The sequence below is a fragment of the Oryctolagus cuniculus genome, chromosome 3, assembly GCF_964237555.1.
Source record: "Oryctolagus cuniculus chromosome 3, mOryCun1.1, whole genome shotgun sequence".
NCBI classification, from domain to species: domain Eukaryota; kingdom Metazoa; phylum Chordata; class Mammalia; order Lagomorpha; family Leporidae; genus Oryctolagus; species Oryctolagus cuniculus.
Window position 1 is genome coordinate 72,651,740 of NC_091434.1, and position 16,401 is coordinate 72,668,140.

Consider the following 16,401-nt stretch of genomic DNA (forward strand, 5'->3'; position numbering starts at 1 on the left):
CCAATGGGTTTTGGAAGGCAACTGAGCTTGGAGAGGTTAAGAAATTTGCTCTTAGACTGCTAGTAAATGGCAGGGCCAGAATGTAGTACAGGTCTTAACAAACAGAAATACCAAATTTGATGTTGGCCATTATCAGAGGTTGAATACCCCAATCAAGTTTCCCTTGAGACTATATGCAATGGAAAGGATCATCAGGGCAAGACTGCAGAGGGGAGGTAGACTGGGGTATTTGTGGAAGCCTACTCCACTGAAAGGCAGCTCCCCTAGAAAACGCCATCCCTCTCTCAGGGGCTCCCTCCAAACACACATACTCCACAGAAGGTGTCCGGCTTTGACTGGTACACAGTGCACATCACCTGTTAAAACTCCACCATTAGTGGCTGGCGCAGCGGCTCAATAGGCTAATCCTCCACCTGCGGTGATGGCACACTGGGTTCTAATCCTGGTCAGGGCGCCGGATTCTGTCCTGGTCACTCCTCTTCCAGTCCAGCTCTCTGCTGTGGCCCGGGAGTGCAGTGGAGGATGGCCCAAGTGCTTGGGTCCTGCACCCGCATGGGAGACCAGGAGAAGCACCTGGCTCCTGGCTTCAGATCAGCGTGATGCGCTGGCCGCAGCGGCCATTGGGGGGTGAACCAGCGGTAAAGGAAGACCTTTCTCTCTGTCTCTCTCTCTCACTGTCCACTCTGCCTGTCCAAAAACAAACAAACAAACAAACAAAAAGCCAAACAAACAAACAAAAAAAAACAAAAACCACACACACTCCACCATTAGAAATACTTTTCTACCACCAAATACAAGCAGATCCCTGGTGCACAATACACATCATTATTAACAGTTGAGAAGAAAAGGCACAGTGCTGAAGAGATTGGGGCTTCAAGGCCTGTCTAAAATTCTAAATGTGTATTGTTCAACAGAACAAGTAAATCCTCCAGGTCCAGGATCAGATATATAAACAGGTCTCACTGTCTCCATATGCTGCACGCCCTCCCCAAAGCTCACACTTCCCACACGTGCACCCAAAGCATTAAATCACATTACAGAATGTTACCTCTCAGTAGGTGCTAGGTACTATACTACAGTGTCAGTTATTTTTTAAAGAATATCTATTTTTAAGAGCCAATTATTGTTGATTTTATTTTGAGTACATTTTCTCATGGCATCTTCCAATATTATAAAGTAGGTATATTCCCCATTTTATAAGCAAGAGCACAAATTTCAAAGAGTATATGGTCTTCTGCATTTGGATTTAAACCCAAGTTCTATAATCTTTCTTATATACTACCCACTTTTCTTTTAATTCTAGGTAGCAATACACATTTCTAGTTAATTGCAATAAATGTACAAACAATAAAAATTAAAATGCACTGTCACCATCAAGTCTACTCGTGCGCTGAAAGATACACACCACTGGCACACAAAGCCCTCATATTTTCCTAACTGCCATAAAGCTTAAGTGACTGACTGTTTCTTTCTCAATTTTCTTCACTCAAGCTATCATGTCCAAAACTGCCAGTCTTCTTAAACCACCAGGTTACTTTATTTTGTTTTGACAAATGGTGATCTATTAAAGCTAGATCTACAGTGCCACTTAGACTAGCTGGCAGCTTTTACTCTGATACTTGCCAAACTGTGTCTCTGGACAAAATTTTAGATGCTTTTCTTTGATCCCGCCCCTACTCTAAACTCTATGCTCTACCTCTTCTCCCAAGACTCCCCTGTGTCTTTATGGGATCTGTACTAACAATAGGACGGAATGAAGGGAGGGAAGGAGGGAGAGGAGAGGTTGGAGGAGGGAGGAAAGGAAAATGGTAGGAAAGGAGAGAAGGAAGGAAGGAGTGAGTTGGGAGGGAGAACAGAAGGAACAAAGACTCTCAATGACAGCTTTGGGACAGCATCAATAGGTTTGTAACCTGAAAGCCTCAGAGATAAGACATGACATTTATGTAGATAACGGCAAGTCACAAATCGATGTTATTCCCAAGTCACTGTGTATAAAAGGTTACTTAGTAAAGGAATGCATTCCTTCTGCAATTAAAAACATTTGTGTGTCTCTAATTTCACCCTTGCCATAAACAACCCCTACAATCCAATTCTAAGGTAATAAAAGCAAAAGTAGGAAGAGGATGCGAGAGCAGCCCAAAACAAGTCCATTCTGAAGGCAGGTAACCAAACAAAAACCAGAAAGTTCTGTCCCTCTTTCAAATAAAATGAAAATAAATTTGAATGTGTTTCAAAACCTACTGTTCTACCTTATGTACCTGCTAAAGTTTAAAATTGGATTGCAACTATAATATGTAGAATTTGAGAAAACAATCAAACTATTCAAATATGTAAACCATCTACTTATAAAATGTATGAAATTAAAGTGAGAGATATGGAAGAGGGTCAAAGCTGGCATAAACCCACCAAAACGTCACAGGATTTATCTGCAGCCTAGGCCTCTCGCCTTAGGAGAATTTTTTAAAATATTTATTTATATATTTGAAATGCAGAGTGACAGAGAAGAGACAAAGAATATTTAATGTACTGGTTCACTCTCTAAATGGCCACAACAACCAGGCTAGGTCAAGCTGAAGTCAGGAGCCAGGAACTCCATCCTCGTCTCCCACATGGTGGCAGGGGCCCAAGCACTTGAGCCATCAGCCACTGCTTTCTCAGGTGCATTACCTGAGAGAGAGGGATGGAATCTGAGCAGCTTAAACTGGAACCCACACTCCAATATGGGATGCCAGCTTTGCAGGAGGCAGCTTGACCTGCTTCACCACAACGCTGGTCCCGCCTTGGTAGAATTTTATTCTATTACCCTGGTTTGCTTTACAGGCACTGTGAACTCCTCAGGATGCCTTTACTTTAAACCCAGGGATCTCTTGAAACTCTGACATGCTTTTTAGAAAGACTCTGCTCTCCTTTCCCCTATATCCCAGTTCACTGCTATTAAGTTGCCATATGAACAAATGGGACTGAAGTAAGCTGCTCAGTTAAAGTGCCTTCCAAAAGAGCCCCGGGACACTTAGACACTCTGGATTTAACTTTCCTTCTGTCACCCCTCGCCTCCCACCCAACCATGTCACCTGACTCTGGAAAGATGAGGGGCTCTCCTAGATCCAAAGGGAATCATGCATTTAACAAAACAGCACTTCATGGAACTGACATCAAGAGAACTGGGAGGCCGGCGCCGCGGCTCACTAGGCTAATCCTCCGCCTAGCGGCGCCGGCACACCGGGTTCTAGTCCCGGTCGGGGCGCCGGATTCTGTCCCGGTTGCCCCTCTTCCAGGCCAGCCCTCTGCTGTGGCCCGGGAGTGCAGTGGAGGATGGCCCAGGTGCTTGGGCCCTGCACCCCATGGGAGACCAGGAAAAGCACCTGGCTCCTGGCTCCTGCCATCGGATCGGTGCGGTGCGCCGGCCGCAGCGCGCCGGCCGCGGCGGCCATTGGAGGGTGAACCAACGGCAAAAGGAAGACCTTTCTCTCTGTCTCTCTCTCTCACTGTCCACTCTGCCTGTCAAAAAAAAATAAAAAAAAAAAAAAAAAAAAAAAAAAAAAAAAAAAGAGAACTGGGATGTTTGCTCTTAACTAGAAAAATGAAGTCAGTTATAATAGTGACTTTATTTTAAAGTTAGTGAATCTCCTATTACAATTTTTTATTACCACAAAAAAAAATCCTTACCCTTTTAATGATTTATAAGAGTACAGCTCAGGGGCACTGAACACATTTGCCTCATGGCAGTGCTATCATCACCCCTGCCCCTCTCCAGAAACCTTTTCATCTTGCAAAACTGAAACTGAAATAACGCCCCACCCTCTAATCCCTGGCAATCACCACTCCACTTCCTGTGTCTATGAATCCGACTGCTCTGGGTGCCTCATATAAGTGGAATCACACAATGCTCGTCTCTGTGACTGGCTTATTAGCATCACATCTTTAAGGTTCTTCCATGCTGTAGCAGAATATTCGTCCTTTTCAACCTGCGTAATATTCCACTGGACACCTACATATCCTATGAGTGAATACCTGGGTTGGTTCTACCTTTAGGTTATCATGAATACTGCTGCTATGAACATGGTATACAAATAGCTCTTTAAGACCCTGATCTCAATTATTTGGGCCATATACCTAGAACTGGAATTGCACATCACCCAAACTGTTTTCCACACCTGACATTTCTACCAGCAGTGAACAAGGATTCCAATTTCTCCACATCCTCACCAACACTTGTTATTTTGTTTATTGTGCTACGGCAGCATCCTATTAGATGTAAAGTTGTATCTTACTGTGCTTTCTATCTGCATTTTCAATTAGTCTAGTGAACCATCTTTAATCAAAAGTTCAGAAAGGCAATATAAAGGACTTTAGGCTCTATTTCTGAATTTCCCAGCATAAGAACTTAAGAATTCGTGATACACAGGTCTCCCTCCTGGCCCATGCTTTCTGTCTCCCTCTCCATTAAAAGGCAGGGATATCATCTTCCTCATTTCCTTGAATGTGCAGAGTCTGAAAAGCTTCCCCTGGTGATGATGACTTCAGTTGTAGGGGAGAGGCAAGAGGCTAAGAGAAATAAGAATAGAAACATGTGACCAAAGAAACAGACCAAGACAAAGCCATTCTGCTTAAAAAAAATTAAAAAACCAAAGGCCACTACTTTCCCACACAACATACAAAACACACACACACACACACACACACAAATAAAACTGGATATACATGAGTCCACAGAAAATGAAATACAAATGATTACACATATTTGAAATAATTCATTATGAACAAGTTTAAAACACCTTATAGCTATAAAAATTTTTTTTAACTTCCAAAGCAAAAGTTGCCTCAAATGGCAATAACTTGCATTCTAAGTACTAATAGCTGTAATGTTTCTGGACAATGATTTGGCAATTGGTATCTACCAAGACCTCTAAAATATTCATCCCCTGGGATACAGAAATGTCATTTCTAGGAAACATCCCTTATGAAATCATTAGGAATTGACAGACATTTGCATAAACTGGAAATAGCCTAAATTTCCCAGAAAACTATGGGACTGGAATGCTAGGGTTCAAGTGCTCACTCTGCTTCCAATTCCAGTTTCCTGCTAATGCACACCCTGGGGGCATAGCAGATGATGGCTACAGTAGTTGGGTCCTTGGCACCCACCCACAACACCCAGGTTTCTTCTGCCTGGTCCAGCTCTGACTATTGCAAGCATTTGGAGAGTGAACTAGAGAGTGAGATATTTTTCTGCATATGTGCATGTGTGTGTGTCTTTCAAAAAAATATGAAAATCAATTAAAAACATATAGTTCCTAAAAATACTAAGTGGCACAACTAGTTAACTAACAAACATAATCTGGAAGGCTAGTATCCTGACTCAAAAGTGTTTAAGAAATGAACTGGGGAAGAACAATATAATTTTGAGAGCCTTGACTTTGTAAGATGTTAAAAACTAATGGCTGGGCTGGCGCCTGGCTCACTTGGTTAATCCTCCGCCTGCAGCACCAGCATCCCATATGGGCGCCGGGTTCTAGTCCCAGTTGCTCCTCTTCCAGTCCAGCTCTCTGCTGTGGCCCGGGAGGGCAATGGAGGATGGCCCAAGTGTTTGGGCTCCTGCACCTGCATGGGAGACCAGGAAGAAGCACCTGGCTCCCGGCTTCAGATCGGCACAGCACCAGCCATAGCAGCCATTTGGGGAGTGAACCAACGAAACGAAGACCTTTCTATCTGTCTCTCTCTCTCTCACTGTCTGTAACTCTACCTGTCAAATAAAAAAAAAAAAAAAAATAACCAATGGCTTCAGAAGATCTTCTTTTGCCCGGTGACAATGGAAGAAATGTACAAAAACCTTTGATCTACAACGTGGGCATGGATCTCAATGCTCACCAACAAGGTTTAATCAGGTGAATGAAGTATATGAGGAAAATTTAAGGAAACTGCAGTGAGATCTGACAAAGCCATGGGGTTAGGGTACTGATGGAAGAAATTCACCTGAAACTCATTTTCCTTCCTCTGCCACCTGCCCTTCCCATCACAGAAGAGAAACCACTCATGAAGTTCCTCACAAATGAGCAAGAAATGTATGTAGGATAAAACTATAACTCTGTCCATGGAGAATTCAGATATCCTCATTAGAGGAGACATAAGTGAACTCCATGTTCAATTCATAATATGTGATCCCATTAAATCATTTGTGATAGTTTAAAGTCATTTCACACACTCCCACAGCAGTCTAAGATCACTAACATTAAGTCTTGGGGCAAGCGCTGTGGTGCAGTAGACTAAGCCTCCACCTGTGGTACCAGGCATCCCATATGGGCACTGGTTCGAGTCCCAGCTATTTCATTTCTGATCCAGCTCTCTGCTATGGCCTGGGAAAGCAGTAGAAGATGGCCCAAGTCCTTGGGCCCCTGCACCCATGTGGAAGTCCCGGAAGAAGCTCCTGACTCCTGGCTTCAGATCAGCTTAGCTCCAGCCATTTGAGGAGTGAAACAGAGGATGGAAGACCTTTCTGTCTCTCTCTCTCCCTGTAACTCTGACTCTCAAATAAATTTTAAAAATTAAGCCCTTTACTCACAAATAAACCTATTAAAAATAGTTGAACTAACTCTACCCTGCAAATATAAACCTTTTATTTTGCTAGATGACAATGCTCTACTAAAATCATGCCTTAAATATCATCTCTTAAATACTGTCTCTTTGATTTTAGGTATTTTTTTCCAACAAAATCTTCATGGAACCAAACTATCCTACTCCAGTAAGAAAATATAAGAGGCAACCTATTTGTAGACCCCAATTCTTCTTTCTAACCCTTGTCTCTGGCAGAGCAGGTGTCCACAGTTTTAATCTGAATCACACCATCATTTAACAGGGTAGCTAAGGCACACTTATATGAAGGGGTCTGCAACAAGTTCACGGAAATCCTTGTTTTAGAAAATTATGTATGGATTTCAATTTGGGGGAGTGCCAAAATAAACCTATTTTTTAATTCCATTTTTACACAAAATTTTTGAAGTACTCTCACAGAGTTTAGTATCTAGTACTGATTACATGAGAAAAGACAGTTCTGTATACAAGTTGTTTTCAAATAGTTTTAAAATATATATTCATTTCAAGGTGCATTAAAGGAACATCCTTCAGGAATGAACTTTGCCGGGTTCTCCACTTTTCCCTGGCAGTCACTCACTGCTCTCCTCCTCTTCCCCTGCTCCCTCCATCTGCCTCTTTCTCTCTCCTCTCCTTTCACCTTCCTTGCCCTCCATTCTCTGTGCACTGCCATAGAGGGTCTCACTCCGGACTTGTGGTCAGGCAAAGATATTAGACAGTAAATCCATAAGAAAACGCCCCCGGGACAGACTTCGCCTCTGACCCAATGGAGACACTTGTTCTTTGAAGTCTTGGGGGCAGGAGATCATTCTTGGGCTGAACGAGCCAAGTCAGAATGTTCTGTGTCAGCCTCATGACAGATGATACTCCTCACACAGCTCGGCATTTTGAGAGCAATTCATTTCTCACCCTGTCGCCACAAAAGGTGCCAGAAGGTGCCAGGTCTACTCCGGGGTCTACATAAAAGCAATTGTTTTCTCGATAGAATCTTCTTTGCTGATTATCCCAAAATTCCTTAGCTTCTGGGAGCATAAGTGATAACAGCCTAAATGATTCATTTGACTCAAAACACAATTGAAAAAATGCAAGAAACAAAACCACTGACTGGAATATTTCTATGGGGAAAAAATCTCTTTATTCTGAGGGACATATTTCTGCCTGCCAAAACATGACATTCTGCCTGCTTCAAAGTTTCATGGGATAATAATTGGTTAGCTTCAGAGACGACTCACAGGAATCAGAGAATTGGGAGGGTGGAAACAACCTTAGGTTACCAAAGTCATTTGCTTCACTGCATAAATGAGAAAATAAGCAAAGAGAAATTAGGAGGCTACTCCAGAAGAAGTGAGTTTTGACTCACACTTGAGTGTCATGATTCCCAATCAGTACCTTCTACATCTCCCTCCTGGGACCACATGGAGAAAAGGCATTAAAGTTACCTTTTAAAACAATAACTCAAGGAATTTTCACTTCTAAACAGGGATTCAGCAAAACTTTAATTCCACACTAATGAATATCATAACAAAACACATTTTTGAAAAAGTGAGATCACAAAAAGCATTTATTATCATGCCTGAGAATGGTTAACTGTGCCTACACAAGCGCGGTTATATCAACAAAACTCACTATATCAACAAAACTCATCAGACGGCAATGTTCCATTTTTAAACGATATTTTATTTTTGTCAAGTCAATAATAATGGTATATGTTAATTTTCATTCTAGAAAAAACTATCCAGTTGCTCTTTAAAAAAAAAAAATAGCAGACATTTTATTCTGTCAATCAAGTAGTGCCTACAGAGGCTCGTTAAGTCCCTACCCAGAGTTAAGTTCAGTATTCAGGCAATGTTAAAAATCGCCAGGCTCTGGGCTACCCAATGTCTCAGCCAGAAGTCACTAACCTTAGGCTGCTCTATTTTTCACCAGCCATGCTGAGCTTCCATATTGCTGTCCATATGCTGCCATTAAGTGGCATATTCTGGCCACCAGTTCCTCCACTGTCACTCCAACCACAGGAGTGAAAATAAAAAGACAGGGCTGTTCAATTGGGCAAAGCCAAGTCAGTCCATTTAGTGTTGTTTGTCTTCATAGAGAGAAATACATAAAACCGAGAAAGTACAACTTTACATTCAGCATTTTAACCTCAACAAGGGCTTCGTCAACCTGGTATACTGAACAATAAGGACCTTTAATTATCAGTTATTTCCTAGATACGGTTCTCAACTTTAAAATACGTCAATGGCGATAGAAGCATAGAAGGAATGGAATCTGGAAGGAATTACTCTATGACAAAAGCATGTCATCTTATAGTAGGCTTCTTTAAATCATGGTACACATCATAGCATACTGCAAAAGAAACGGAATAGAAAACAGGTTAAAAGAGTACTGAGCATGATGATTAATGCGAATTGTATCAGTAATAATAGTATAGTGGGTTTGGTTAAACTGATTCAGGTCCTTGGTGGACGCTACTTGAGATGGTTGTCCTAGGCTGGATTCCAGAATGTGTCACCAGGTTTGAGAAGAGGAGCAGATGCAGAACTACTAATTCTATTACCACTATTCCCCAGCATTTTCAGAGGATATAGAGATTCTGTCTAAAATGGTGAAAGACTGTCAGCACTACAAGAAAAACTGAGTAGGCACCCTTCCAAAAGTCAGCAGCTTCCTGTGGTACATGCGCCACACTGGGTTTTGGCTGTGAAAATTGATCATAAACGGTCACATTCCATACAGTGCACCAAGTCATTTCTACTTGAATCAATGGCATGAAGGAAACCAACCGATCCTTTACATTATCACTGTGAGGACATTTGCAGCGACTGATAGTAGAAGCAGATGACCCCTTTGTGTAAAACTGCACGTCAAGTGATGGAACCAGGCAAAGGAAGAGGCAAAATGAACATCTATGTTCCAACTACTAGTGTTCAACTTTTTAAAGGCAGAGAGGGTCTAAGTACAAAGCCATCTGCATTCTCCAATAAGTTTTTCTTTTTTTTTTTTCCCCCAACCTAATAAATAGCCTAGAATCAGCACAGAGAAGAAATGTGTCAGGAAAATGCAGCTTCTTCAGGCAGATCATTGGCTGGCATGTTTTTGTTCTCCAAAATATAGACTGAACACTCCTTTCAAATGCATTAGGTCTCTAAAAATCCAGCCCGAATTGATCATCCAAAATCTATCAGTCATTCAGCAGTCGTGTGCGGAGCGCCTACACAGTGCTCTTCTTCAGAATGCGTTTGTTTTTGGAGAGACCGAAAGGTTAGATAGGAGTTCACATTTTCTGTACGCAAATATTTGCTCTAGGAGCAACACGAAACCTGCAAACACACCCACTTTTTCACAGTCGTCTTGACACTAGATAGGATCAAAGACCTATCTGCCTGGGATTCCAATCACTTTAAAACAGAAGGTCTATAAAACTGTTCCTTTGTGCCTGTCCATTTATGCATGGGAACAGCTGACAGTTCTCAAGCAACAGTATTACCCATTGAAAAACACACCTTCCTTAAACAAAAGGCACTTTTTGTTCCCATGAGGCTTTGTTGCCATTTCCAGCATTAAAAAAAAAAAAGATACCAAAGATACATTCTGTTATCCTCAATAGTGGTTTTGGGCAAAAAGAATCAGCGCAGAAGATAACAGACCAAAAGCTTAAGAAACAAAACCGATGTGAATTGGGGTGGGGGTGGGGGTGGGGCAGAGGAAGAGGTGGAACGAAAGTGAGAGAAGGAGTGTAAACTTTGCTGTGTAAGACAGCCAGCTTTATTGATGAATTGGGTATGGGAGAAAGGAGGAGAAGGCGATACTGTTTTCAGTTGCATGCTGCGGTCTCGGTTTTCTTTCAATAACACTCAGAGAAGGCAGGACAGGGGACATCTAGTTCAGCGATTAGGGGTGATTCAATGAAACACAAGTTTGTGGGTGACACAGTGGAGATATCTAACCAAATCGAGAATTATACAATTATGTGACAATTCTTTAATTTTTTTAGTTCTTAAAAAAAAGTTTATGACTAAGTTACCACTTGACTATTCACCGTTTTTGCAGGACGTGCACCCCTCCTGTTAGACACTCTCTTCGAAAGAAACCGCTGATGACCAGCAATGCTATTGTCACCCATTTCTCGGGACGATGGGCCCGGCACGCAGTGTCACGGGTGGAAGTCACAGAGCGACCAGAAGCCAAGGAGTCCCTGGGGGATTCTCCCGAAGCACGGTGCCTACAATCAGCGCGCCGGAGCCCAAGGGTGGGAAGCGTGAGCTATCTCTCCGCCTTCGGGCCGCGCGTCCTAAAGGTTCCTGGCTGTCAGGTGGGTGGCTGCGAGCCCCGGCGGGGAAGCTCGAGCCCGCAGCGCCGCGCCGCGCCGGTGCAGAGGGGCGAGACCCGCGGAGTGCGGCGCGTCCCGCCGCCGGCCGCCGCTCACCTTTGTTCGCCTGCCCTAGGCGCCAAGAGGAGACGACCCGGGCCCAGAGGGAGTGCGGGGGTCCACGCGAACGACCCGCGGTCCCTCGGGGCGCTCCGACGGGCATCGATAGGCAAACCAGACCCTCGCCGGCTCCCAGAAAGGGAGCAGGGCAGAGGGGTAGACAACGCCTCCCCGAACATGAAGGGGGGCGGCATGAGCAACGAGGGCGCGGGGGCGTGCGCCACAGAGCACGCGAGTGTGCGTGTGCGCGCGAATGTGTGTGCGAGTGTGTGAGTGTGTGTGTGTGTGTGTGTGTGTGTACGCGCGCGCGCGCAGGGGGAGGGGAGGAGGTGCTCCTGCCCTTCTTACCTCTCGAAGATAAGCCGCACCATGAAGATGCAGAAAGCCAGGGGGAAGGCGAGATAGAGGTCCTCAGCCTGCGGGAAGGTGGCTTCCTCCGTGTTCTTCAGGTCCGCCCAGGTGACATTGTGCGGGAGCCAAAACCTCTCGTTCCAGAACCAGGCTAAGATCCCTGCCATCTTGCTTTGTCCACTCCTGTCCTGCGGCTCCCGCGACCGACCGAGCTCTCCGCGGCGCAGGGCGCCCAGGGATGCGCGCCCGGCTGGCCCCACGCCTGTGCTGCTGCCGCCGCCGCCGCTGCCGCTGCCGCCGCCTCCTCTGCGGCCGCTGCTCTCGAAGGCTCGCGGCGAGCCCCGGTTCTCTCCTCCCTCTGGCCGGGCTGGGAGAGGGGCCGCCTCGCCCGTCACATGGCAGCCCAGGCCGCTCACCCTGATTGGCTCGTGCTCGCGTCAAGCAGCCAGGCACACGCGGCCAGCTCGCCCACGCCCGGGGAGCAGGGCGCAGCCGCTGCGCCTGGGCGCTGCAGCACCGCTCGGAGGAGTGCTGTCCGCTTGGCGCTCCCCGCGCTCTCGCTTTGCGCTTAGGGCAACGACGAGAACAGGCGCCCCAAGTCCGCCCCAGCCCCCCCTGGTTTGCTTGCACATGCTCAGAACTCCCGCACTGGAGTTTCAGGGCTCCCAGAAGTGGTGACCCGGCGGAGGGGGAGGCAGGTGGGGGCCGAGGCTTCACCACCAGTCCTTCTGTGAAAACGGACAGCAAAAGGAGAAGTAGGGGGTGGAGAGGCAAAAGAGGAAGAAATGGGAGGAAAGGATCCCCCACTCCAGCGCTTGGAGAGCAGGGGGAAATCAGGAACTGGGCAGGTTGGTTTGGCAAGCGCCTCCTGCTTCTAACCCACGCCTGTCTTCCCCCCAGCTTTGACCTTCCGGCCTCATTACACTACTGTGTCTCATCAAACCAGCTCCTCAGAGACCAAGACCCTCTATTTTGCATAAAAAATTAGGCGCTTAATTGCTATTTGATGAACATGATGCTGGAGAGAGTAACTGTAGCATTCTGTCTAACTGTCCCCTCAACTAACCCCTCTGAAAATGCCGCTGGACCCCATTGTGGATAGGTGGCTCAGGAGAGAGCCTCCACTCTCCTACTTGCATTCTAAACCTTAAAGCGTTAGGCCTGTGAGGCCTAGCCCAGGCGCCTTCACTCCCACAATCTATTCCCCCTCTGATACAGGAACCATGTGTGCACTAGCACAGTGGCTACTTTTATTCGTTCGGTTTTCTCACATCCATTGATTTTTCTGTTTGATTCTACCAGCAAGTCCTAGTAGACCTTTCCAATGGGCGTTTAAATCGCTCACACACACCAACCCACGAAGGCACACAGTTTCCTTACTCTTCCTACTCCCGTTACCACTCCTTTTTAAAGCACAATGGAAGAATCGCCTATACTGTTGCATTTGGTTTCTCTCCCCCTCGTTGTCTGCGAACGAATTTGGGCATTTGCCTCCTCTGCACACTGAAAATGCTTGAGGTCACCAATGATCTGCGTGCAACTAAACACAAAAGTTCCATTCTTAGGCAGTTTAGCTTGCCAGCAACAGAAATTTATACGTCACACTTCTGCAAGCTGAGAAGTCCAAGATCAAGGTGCTGCCATATTGGATGTCTGGTGAAGACCCACTTCCTGGTTTGCAGGAGACTGTCTCCTCAATGTGTCTCTTCACATGGCAGGGAGCAAAGAGAGGACCCAAGCTTGCTTGTTTCTTCTGAAAGGAGCACTACCCCATTCATGAAGGCTCTTTCTCTTTGAGCCAATGACCAACCAACAGCTCCCTCTTCAATACCAGCACTTTGGAGGTTAGGATTTCAACACAGGAATTTGGGGAGGACACGGACCTGCCATCCACAGAAGTTCCCAGCACTTCTAGCAGGAGCATTTGGCCCAGTTGCTCAGTTCTGCCTCACAGTCCTCCCTGGGCTTCCAAAAACCACTGTCTTCTGGTTTTTCTCATCCCGCTTGATCCATGTCTGCCATCCCCCTTCTGGTTACTTCTCACCTTCCTAACCCCTAAAACCCAGAGAAGTTTAGAAGTCAGTGGTTTGTCCTTTACATCTCTCTGTATGCACTCATTCACTTGGTGATCTTACTCAGTCTCAGGGTTTTCGATGCCATATGAGAAATATTCAAAAAATTCATGGAAAGGCATGTTCTGAAAAATCTGTACATAGGTTTAATTGTCTTTTTTGCACCAAAATAAACATTTTAATTTCAATTTTCCATGAATTCTTTGAAATGCCCTTGCATTAATAGCTCCCATATTTACATCTCTACCAAAGAACTATTTCCCTGAACTTGGGATTCCATCTCCACTGTCAAGTGAACAACTTCAAGAATGTCTAGAAGCCAGCACATGTCTAGGCTACTAGTCTTCTTCCTAGAATGTATTCCTCCTGTAGACTTGGCAAGGCCAAAATCATAGATTCATCTTTTTCCCCCTTCTCTCTTTTACTGATCTCTCTTTTCCAACCTATCACAAATGTTGTCAGCTATCTTTAAACCATTATCTCACTATCTCTCGCCACCTCTTCTGCTACCATTTTAATATCAACAACCAATATTTTTCACCTGTGTTATCTTGGTAACCTCCTAACTCCCAATTTCAACCCTCATCCTTTGACAATCTATTCTCAGCCATAGTGATCCTATTGAAATTTCACATCATTACCTAAAGCCCTGCTTCTTCTCTGTCTCTCCCCAAGTGGAATTCAAAATCATTATGATGTCCTAAGACACTTGCTTCCATATTAACTCTTTGACCTCATCTTCCCTCACCTCTCTCTTACTCTGCTTCAGTCACAGTGGCCTCTCTGCCCTTCCTGGGACACTCCAGGCATGCCTTAGGGCTTTTGCACTTGATTTTCTCTGTCCCTGGGCCTCTTCTCTCCCAAATACACACATCTGCTCTTTCTTTAATGGCCTCTCTTGATGAAGGCCTCTCTTGACATCTTCATTAAACTACAACTCTCACTCCTCACCGCCCCCCCTTCCTATCCTGATATATGTTCCAAAGCACAAATCACCATAACATAATATACAGGGAGCTTCAAAAACTTCACAGAAAGTGTAACTAAAGGATATGCTTATTTGGTGCAAAAGCACTTTGAAATCTATGCAGTATTTTCCTGATAACACATTTTCCATAAACTTTTTTAAAGACCTTTTGTCTGTTTTACTTATTTCTTCATTGTTCTCAAATACACTCAACTTTAAGCTTCAAAAGGTTAAATATTTTATCTTTTATTTACTGTTCTATCCCTGAAACTTAAAAAAAAAAGTGCTCAACATATTGTAGGTACTCTATAAAATTTTTTGTAAGATTTATTTATTTATTTGAGAGGCAGAGTAAGATACACAGAGTGGGAGAGACAGAGAAATCTTCCATCTGCTTGTTCTCTCCCCAAATGGCTACAACAGCTGGAGCTGGGCCGCCTTGAAGCCAGGAGCCAGGAGCTTCTTCTGGGTCTCCCATGCGGGTGCAGGGACCCAAGCACTTGGGCCATCCTTCACTGCTTTCCCAGGCCATAGCAGAGAACTGGGTCGGAAGAAGAGCAGCCTGGACACCAACCGGAACCCATTTGGGATGCTGGCACTGCAGGCAAAGTCTTAGCCTATTATGCCTCAGAAAAATAATCTGAATAAATGTGTTCAGAGTCTATATATCCATATTAGACTCATGAAAAATAGTATGGGCATAGAGGTACTGGTCAATTCTGGGGTAGTGAGGGGATATGTCATTTGAAGTGAATCCTCCGGGGAGAGTAATGTCACCAGCCCCCTGCAGACCTCATGAACAGCTGGCAGGTGTTCCCGGTGATCCTCTGAAAGATGTCTTGACACCAGCTACTTTCTTGTAGGCCATGGAGAGATGGCTTATGAAGGCTTGTCTCCACTTAGGTGGCAGAAGGCCTTATCAAGGTGGAGCCTAGCCTCCTGGGTCAGCCAGAACCCCACAGGGCTGCCCCGGTTTCTCTCACTCTCTCTTGTGTGAAAAGATAGTACCTTGCCTCCTGCCCTGGGGCTTCTGTGCTCTGCAATAGCTCTTTCTGTGTTGGTGAGTTCATGCCCTTAGGCTTGAACTTTGATTGCAGGCAGTGGAAGCTGTGGATACATTTTATTACTTTCCCACCCTTGCCCCTCAGATAACAGCTTCAAACAGCCTCTCTAAAAATACCCTGCCATATTATCCAGCTTATTTCAAAGCTGTGACCAGTAGAGTAACTCACCTCCTTAGGTTTCTTCTCCCTCCTTCTCTATCTCACTCTCCTTTTCTTTCATTCCTATTTCCCAGAAACAACATTTCCCTAGAACTTTTCTTTTTTTCTAGAGAAACCAGACAATAGGAAAACAAAGGAGAGTGTTGCTCTCCCATTCACCAACTTTGAAAAGGTGATGGATTTCAGGAACTTTTAAAAAAATATTTCATTTTTTTAAACATTATTAACAAGCAATTCCTATTCATTTTATGCTGCACAGTACAATATTTCAATACATATACACAACATAAACCAATAAAACTATTCAGAAACAGTTTTGACAGATGGGTTTTATAGACCATGGAAGGAGGGTTTAGTACTTGTCTGAGAACCTTGCACAAGTCCTTTAGGTTCTGAGACTATGCTAATGCTCTCTTGTATCAGTTGTGTAAGTTGTCTTGCCCTGTCACCTTGACTGTCATAAAGCTCACATGAGATAATGTGTGGGAAAGGACTTTTGAACCATTCACTGCTATGCACATGTACCACTAGCGAGCATCTACTCTTTCACCTGTCTAGCGCATCTCCTTCAGGTAATGGTCTTTTCCTACCAAGTAATTGCTCCAGAAACATGATAGAGTAAATATCATTCAACATCTGACCACCTTTTATTAATACAGAGACTGGATCAAGAGAGCAATTAAACTCTTTCTTCTGGCATTAGAGGGTTGGGTCAAGGTGTTCTTTCTTTCTCTGGACATCTGAATTCAAGGCTTTCAAACTCAGAAGCTC

General features: G+C 44.7%; 1 protein-coding gene across 2 annotated transcripts in view; it reads right to left on the minus strand.

Annotated features, from left to right (window-relative positions):
* The window catches only part of CERS6 (ceramide synthase 6), a 341,168-nt gene extending 329,309 nt beyond the window's left edge, over positions 1–11,859 (minus strand). Inside the window, exon 1 of one of the 2 annotated variants that reach the window (XM_017343213.3) lies at positions 11,366–11,859. In XM_017343213.3, the coding sequence (XP_017198702.2) occupies positions 11,366–11,535 (170 nt within the window). In that variant the 5' untranslated portion in view covers positions 11,536–11,859. The remainder of the gene's footprint in view (positions 1–11,365) is intronic. The other variant, XM_051848533.2, reaches the window with a different exon arrangement.
* Positions 11,860–16,401: the final 4,542 nt, after the last annotated feature.